We start from the raw sequence: 8,046 nt of genomic DNA on the forward strand, positions 1-8,046 counted from the left end.
GGCCAAGCGCCGAAGAATAGATTCTTTTGAACTATGGTGCTGGAGAAGACTCTTGAGAGTCCCTTGGACTGCAAGAAGATCAAATCAGTCAATCCTAAAAGAAATCAACCCTGACTGTTCCCTGGAAGGCCAGATAATGAAGCTGCAGCTGAAATACTTTGGCCACCCAATGAGAAGGGAGCACTCCCTGGAGAAGACCCTGATGCTGGGAAAGATTGAAGGTCAAAGAAGACGGGGACGGCAAAGGATGAGATGGTTAGACAGTGTCATTGATGCAACAAACATGAAATTGAGCCAACTTCAGAGGATGGCGGAAGACAGGAGGGCCTGGCGGGATCTTGTCCATGGGGTCGCAAAGAGTCGGACTCGACTGTGCGACTGAACAACAACAAGAATGAATGGGGAACGTGGAAATGAAGGGAACGAGGCTTCTGCTGCTGACTTTTTGGTAAGAAATCTGACAGTAGGGCATCACCTGCTTTCCCCTTTGCTGAGGGGATCGGATGGCCATGGCAGGATAGAGCTGTTGTTTATGCATGAGGTAGAGAGCGTGGGTAAAGAGAACTTTTCCTCCCTCTCCCAAAAGATTGGAACTTGAGGGCACTGAGTGAAGTTGATGGGCAATACGTTCAGGACTAGTTCTTGGGATTCACTGAGGAGAGGATGTAGTGATGGCCACAGGCATGGATGCACTTGGGCTTTTAAAGGGGATTAGACAAAGTCAGGCAGGAGAGGTCTACCAGCCACAGGGACTAAGGGGAACCTCCATGTTCAGACGCAGTCAACCTCTCAACCTGGTGCAGGAGAAGACTCTTGAGAGTCCCTTGGACTGCAAGAAGATCAAATCAGTCAATCCTAAAAGAAATCAACCCTGACTGTTCCCTGGAAGGCCAGATAATGAAGCTGCAGCTGAAATACTTTGGCCACCCAATGAGAAGGGAGCACTCACTGGAGAAGACCCTGATGCTGGGAAAGACTGAAGGTCAAAGAAGATGGGGACGGCAAAGGATGAGATGGTTAGACAGTGTCATAGACACAACGAACATGAAGTTGAGTCAACTTCAGAAGACTGCGGAAGACAGGAGGGCCTGGCGGGATCTGGTCCATGGGGTCGCGAAGAGTCGGACTCGACTGTGCGACTGAACAACAACAACAACAACCTCTCAATACTGAAGCTAGGAGGCAACCTCAGGGGAAGGCCTTGGCCTCCATGCACTGTTCTTTGGCTGTCCATGGCGATTGGTTGGCCACTGTGTGAGACAGTATGCGGGACTAAATGGATCCCTGGTCTGTTCTTAAAATGCTTCCATTTACTGTGACTGTTTCACACTGTCCGTGTGGGGAAATATTCTTGGTGAACGTGGCAAGAATCACATTGTCATAATCTGACTGATCTATAAAATTGAACTGCCACATATAGAATTACCCTTTATTCCATCCCTGAGAGAAACCGTCAGTTTGCTTCCTGAAATCCATTTCTGACTTTCTTCCTACTGAGAGCCAGCTTGGTGTAGTGGTTAAGTGTGCGGACTCTAATCTGGGAGAACCGGGTTTGATTCCCCACTCCTCCACTTGCACCTGCTGATGTGGCCTTGGGTCAGTCACAAGCTCTGGCACAGCTGTCCTTGAAAAAGAGCAGTTTGTGTCAGAGTTCTCTCAGCCACACCCACCTCACAGGGTGTCTGTTGTGGGGAGGGGAAGGGAAAGGAGTTTGTAAGCCGCTCTGAGACACCTTTGGGTAGTGAAGGGTGGGGTATAAATCCAATCTCTTCTTCATCTTCTAACAGAATGGTTCTCTCACTATTGCCGATGAAAAAAATCACATGAAGTTAAAATTTACTCAGCCTTCTGACCTTTGGTTCTAAACTCTTTTTTTGTATTTTCCAAATCAGAAGGATAATGCTTTAAAGGGCTACATTTTTAAATAGCATTAACGAAGCTGAACGCAATGAAATTAAGCGTGAAATAAGGAAAATAAAAACTTTTGCATTTTAAAAGTATACATAATTCTGAGAATGCCGTACAAATCTTTTTCTTTTCATTTTTTTTAAAGCATGCAGATTCAGATTAGCAAACCTCAGCCTAGAGACCGAGGGCCTGGGAAGACAGAAATCTGATTATTATACGTGCTGACTCTGTGTATGTTCATTGCCTTACGGGATACACTGTTTTGGTAATGTGAAGTTCTGAAATGTATGGTTGGTAGGTGGCAGCACATAACACATATCTTACTACATGTGATATATTACCTACTAACGCTCATTTTCATAAGTGGGTCTTGATGTGAAACATTATTATTAAGCTTGATGGGTGAAGTCCTCATTCCTTTATTTATACAGTCTAATGACCTGGAGTATTATAGAGGATCTCTCTGTGGGAATGTTGAGTTATTTCTGATGTAATCTGTATATGTTACTGGAGTGCATCTGTTTGTTTATGTATTTCTACAGTTAGTAACTGTTTGGCAAAAGTTATTTTGAAAAATAATTTAAAAAAAATAACAACACAGGAATGGGGAAAAAACGATATGGAAAATAACATGCTTGCAGTTAACAGAAGACATGTGGGTTTCTGCCCCACAGAGCTGGGAGCTTTCTGGTTTTGCCACCTCCTTGCTCATCTTTTTGCTCCCCGCCAAAGCGCAGGCAACACATATGCTTTCGCCATCATCTGGGGCACAACACCCTCGCTTCAGATCTTGCCCCCAGATTCTTGACCACCGCTGTCACTGCAAACATGGCGACTCCACAGGTGTTATCCCCACGGTGCAGCCGAAAATATCCCTGGATGGGAAGAGAGTGGGGTCAAGAAAGAATGAACAGGGTGTCTACCAGATCAAGATGGCAGCTCAGTCCCTACCCTCCCACACCTAGTCTTGGCTTAGCACCCGCCTCCAGCATTTAAGTTCCAAAAAGAGAGAGGCTCGTCATGCCTTTGTGGAAGTCCTCTGCACTGGAAGCTCTTGCCTCTCCCCTCGCTTTAGGTACCTTGGAGCTGTGGTTAGCAGAAAGGCTCCCGACATTTATTTATTTATTTATTATATTTATACCCCGCCCTCCCAGCCATGTGCTCTGATACTCTTTGCAACCATTTCTACGCAAGCTCTGCCCTCTTGTTAATCAGGTATCTCCTTCTATGCAGCTGCCTTGTTGCCAAGCTGACCAAACAGTGCCCAGTTCCCAATAGGGTTGCCAGGTCTGGGTTGGAAAATACCTGAAGACTTTGGGGGTGGATCCAGGAGAGGGCGGGGTTTGGGGAGGGGAGGGGCCTCAGCATGGTACAGGTGCCATCGAGTCCACCCTTCAAAGCAGCGATTTTCTCCAGGGGAGCTGATCTCTGTCACATGGAGATCATTTTGTAAAAGCAGGAAATCCCCAGGCCCCACCTGGAGGCTGGCAACCCTAGTTCCCAAACACTGGGCTTTTCTGCATTCCAATTTTTCTCGCGTATAACTTCCTATTTCTTTGGGGGAGGGGGGATTCTGTTCCATACGTGTTTTGCTCCCTCTAGTGGTCGAGTCAAAATTACACCTCTGTATGTCCGACATAAAAACCTGCAGTTTAAATCTGCAGAGAGATATACCAGACATAACCCAGTGTACTATCAAATCAAGCACTAGAGGGAGCATAACATGTCCAGAACTGAAAAAAACCAGGGACTTACAAGGGAGGAAAATAAGAATGCAGAAAAGCCCCCAATGGCTGTGGAAGGACCATGGCTCAGCGGCAGAACATCTGCTTCGCATGCAGAACGTCCCAGGTTAGGGTTGCCAGACCCTCCGATGGAGGCGGGGTCCCCTGTTGTCAGGCCTCATTGCCCCCCCCCCGCCAATCAGCTGGCTGGCAAGGGGAACTTACCCTGAAAAAAAGGGAGATCGAGCTGATGTGCAGCAACATTTCTATATCACTGCCCACATAGTAACATCATCAGGTTGGGGCAATGCTCTGGTATTTGGGAAAAAACTCTATTGTAGAAGCCAAATTTACCATAGAGTTTTTGCCCAAATACCACAGCATCGCCCTTTCGGGTCACATGGGCCGTGACATAGGTGCATCACTGCAAATCAGCTGGGCCTCCCTCCTGCTCCTGGTAAGCCCCCCCCCCAATCTCCTGCCAGTTGCCAGGAAGGACCTGGCAACCCTGTCCTAGGTTCAATCTCTGGCACCTCCAGTAAGGATCAGGTTTAGATCATGTGCAAGGACCACTGCCTGAGGCACTTGGAGAGCCACTGCCAGTCTGAGTAGACAATACTGACTTCATTGGACCAATGATCTGACTCATTGTAAGGCACCTTCACGGGTTCACAATGCCTCATCAGATCCTCTTCTTCCTTCTCGCGTGTGCCCCCTTCCGCTGATCATTAAATAATGACATAATAGCTCACCTTCTCTCCCCATCTCTTTCCCCAGGAGTTCTGGATAATCCAATACTGTTTTGCTGGGGATTCATGCTGTTTTGGCACTGAACAAAGAAGAAGAAAGGTGTGGTCAGTCCTTTATTCTGTTCCCCGTTACCTCTCTGCATGTCAACTTGGTAGGTTCCGAACAGCCTGTCAGGTGTTGGCCATAGGGTTGCCAGGTCCCCACGGCCACCAGTGCGGGATAGGGTTGCCAGCTCCAGGTTGGGACACTCCTGGAGATTTGGGGATGGAGCCTGGAGAGGACAGGGACCTACAATGCCATAAAGGGCACCCATATCTTTCCAACAGCAACAGGCTTTATGTGGACTTAATCCCTAAAGCTGCCTCCCCCCTTTCATACTGTTCCCAGGTTGTCCGCTGGGGACCCCCCTGTGAGCAAAACTGATGGGAAAAACAGTGTCATGCAATGCTGTGATGTCACTTCCAGCTGAGTATCTGGAAGGGATGTCAGTGCATTATGTGATGCTAGGAATTTCCCTTCCTTGAACGCGATGATTAGGCAACAGTGATCCACGCAATGGTCAGGTCGAGATTGGACTACTGTAATGCTGTCTACATGGGGCTGCCCTTGTCACAAATCCGGAAGCTGCAGCTGGTGCAAAATGCTGCAGCCAGGCTGCTGATGGGTCACCCTGTGCGGGAACATATCCAGCCTGTGCTGAAGGCATTGCACTGGCTGCTGATAGCATACCGAATTCGCTTCAAGGTGCTGGTTTTAACCTTTAAAGCCCTATATGGTCTGGGGCCTACTTACCTGAAGGACCGCCTTTCCCCACATGTTTCCCAGAGAGCACTGAGGTCAGGGTCTCAAAATTGTTTGGCCCTCCCTGGACCCAGAGATGCCAGGCTGGCCTCTACCAGGGCCAGGGCCTTTTCAGAAGCGATTCTGTCCTCGTGGACTGAGCTCCCAGAAGACATCAGGGCCCTGCAGGACCTCTTACAGTTCCACAGGGACTGTAAAACGGAGCTCTTCCATCAGGCCGTTGGTTAGGAGCCGCTTCCAACAACCAAACTGTGGTAAGGCCCCTTATACTGTCACCAGCAGCCTGAAACAGCCCTTATAAATGGTCTGATAAGCTGTTTACCAACTCTGACCATTCCACCATGGCCTACTGGGATTTTTACGTAATATTATACCGCCACCAGCACTTTATTTTGTTATTGTATATGATTTTATGATGTTCACAATCTGTGTTTTAATGTATCTTAACCTTTAATGTAAGCTGCCCTGAGCCTGCCTTGGCGGGGAGGGCGGGATAGAAGTTGAATTAAATAAATAAATATAGGGTTTTTTACCATAGAGACAAGGGAGAAATCCTAGAGGGTCATGCAATGTGATACTAAACTGGAAGTGACATCACAGCATCACACAGGACTGTTTCTCCCAGTCTCAGCCCCCTGGATATGGGTTGCCAGCGGGGCCCCCGGTAACTCTCCCCTTTTGCTGTGTAAAACTAGCTCAATGCCAACACAGCTGTTGTCTTGGATCAGGACCAACATTCTGCTGACTGACCACCAAAGTTACCCCAATGCTATTACCTTTCCCAAAACGTCACCCTCTCACCTTGCCCATAGCCCACAACGAGGGCAAAATGGTCCAGATGTTCTTTGCTGCAGTCCTGAGAAGTTCTCCAGATAACTCCATTTTTGTATTGCTAGTAAGGAAGGGGGGGGGGAGAAATCAAGGCAGAAAAGAATCAGCCGGGGACTGAGAAGACTCTGACACAGACTGCTGCTCTGAAGAAAGCACAACCAAGAAAAAGAGGGTGGAGGAGATCAGTAACAGAAGCTTTCGCTCCATCAGAGACTTACCTGAAGGGCTTTCATATTGAAGAGAACAGTTATGGGGCCTTGGGAAGCAACAATTTCAGCCAGGTCTGGAGAGTGGCAAGAAAAACAAGACAGGGTTAGCATTGGGCTGCAGCGGGCAGAGACTGGAGTCTTAATTTTGAGCTTGGATGCTGCCCTGAGCCTGCTCGCGGGGAGGGCGGGGTATAAACAGAATAAATAAATAAATAATAAATATGGGGTTTTCCCCCCCTTGTCTCCAGTGCCAAGTTTTATCCCTGCGAACACACGCAAATATAACAAAGACCTCTAAGAATAAACAGAGTAGGTTTCCCTCACAGACAAGCCATCCTCCTGGTTTAAAAAGTAAGTTCTCCATACAGGTGGAACCAGGGGAGGGGCTGTGCTCAGTGGTAGAGCCCCTGCTTTGCATGCAGAAGGGCTGAGGTTCAGTCCCGAGAAACTCCAGTTCAAAGGATCGGGTGGCAGATAATGTGAGAGACTGCTGCTCTCTACCGGAGAGCTGCTGCCAGCCAGAGCAAGCAATACTGACTTTGACGGACCGATCGCCTCACTCAGTATAAGCCAGCTTCATATAGTCAACCAGTGAGATCAGTGGCCAAGCTGGTCTGAGCCCCAGTATACCTGCTTTTACAAAGCAAGTCCTGGCAGTGGAAGAGTTCAGGCTTTGAGTACAGAAGATACCTGGTTAGACCCCTGGCATCTCTACTTAAGGTAAAGGTAAAGGTTCCCTTGCTCTAAAGCCAGTCGAATCCAACTCTAGGGTTGCGGTGCTCATCTCCGTTTCAAAGCCGAAGAGCCAGCGCTGTCCAAAGACGTTTCCGTGGTCATGTGGCCGGCATGACTAGGCGCAAGGCGCACGGAACGCTGTTACCTTCCCACCGAAGTGGTACCTATTTATCTACTTGCAATTTCTTGCTTTCAAACTGCTAGGTTGGCAGGAGCTGGAACTAGAGACGGGAGCTCACTTCGTCTTGCGGCACACCCGGGTCTTGAACTGCTGAACTACCGACCTTCCACAGCCTGCAGTTCAGCGTCTTAACCACTTGAGCCACCGCAGCTACTTAATAGATCACAAATAGCATATGTTCAGGAAGACCCTTATCCTCTGAGACCCATACAGAACCACTGCTGACCAGAGCAGATAATCTTGAACTAGATGGGTCAATGATCTGATTCACTACAAAACAGATTTAGAGGTGGGACTTCCTGCATGTGAAGCAACTGCTCTGCCACTGACCTGTAGCTCTCTCTCTCTTTGACAGGGACTGTGGTTCCACGGTAGAGCATCTGCTTGGCATGCAGAAGGTCCCAGGTGCAATTCCCGCCATCTCCAGTTAAGGATCAGCTAGTAGGTGATACGAAAGACCTCTGTTTGTGACCCTGGAGGGCCGCCTGAGTAGACAATACTGATCTTGGTGGACCAATGATCTGATTCAGCATAAGGCAGTTTCATGTGTTCTCCAGGTTCTCCACCATCACCACCGCTGCCTCCTGAATCCTCACCTCGCTCTTCCCTGGGCAGTATTTCATAGCCTTCAATCCCAGTAACTTGTCGTCTCCGATACTGCTGGCACCTTTGATCTTTCCCTGCGTATGGGTAGAGTTTGCTGCTTGACAATCCACCTGGGAAGAACACACAACTGTTATCGACAGCCCCGCCCCCATGATCCTTTTTTCTAGAGTCGCGCCGCAGAAAAGTCATGGGGAGGCATTTAAATGTCTCCTCACTCTCTCCCTGGCCCTTACTGGCTCACCCCCCAGGAGAGGTGGGGGGGGGGCTCTAGGAGCCTTCCTCGGCTCACCCCCCCCAGTGT

At 48.7% G+C, this 8,046-nt stretch overlaps 1 protein-coding gene across 1 annotated transcript in view; it reads right to left on the reverse strand.

The window, feature by feature from the left end:
- Positions 1 to 2,666: 2,666 nt before the first annotated feature.
- The window catches only part of LOC107118042 (cathepsin W-like), an 18,859-nt gene continuing 13,479 nt past the window's right edge, over positions 2,667 to 8,046 (reverse strand). The window contains exons 7-11 of the mRNA XM_015420270.1: positions 7,736 to 7,855; positions 6,233 to 6,297; positions 5,985 to 6,075; positions 4,385 to 4,461; positions 2,667 to 2,783 (exon numbers count right to left, since the gene is read on the reverse strand). Coding sequence (XP_015275756.1) covers positions 2,667 to 2,783; positions 4,385 to 4,461; positions 5,985 to 6,075; positions 6,233 to 6,297; positions 7,736 to 7,855 — 470 coding nt within the window. The remainder of the gene's footprint in view (positions 2,784 to 4,384; positions 4,462 to 5,984; positions 6,076 to 6,232; positions 6,298 to 7,735; positions 7,856 to 8,046) is intronic.

This window comes from Gekko japonicus, unplaced genomic scaffold (genome assembly GCF_001447785.1).
Source record: "Gekko japonicus isolate JY-2015 unplaced genomic scaffold, Gekko_japonicus_V1.1 scaffold306, whole genome shotgun sequence".
Classification (NCBI taxonomy): domain Eukaryota; kingdom Metazoa; phylum Chordata; class Lepidosauria; order Squamata; family Gekkonidae; genus Gekko; species Gekko japonicus.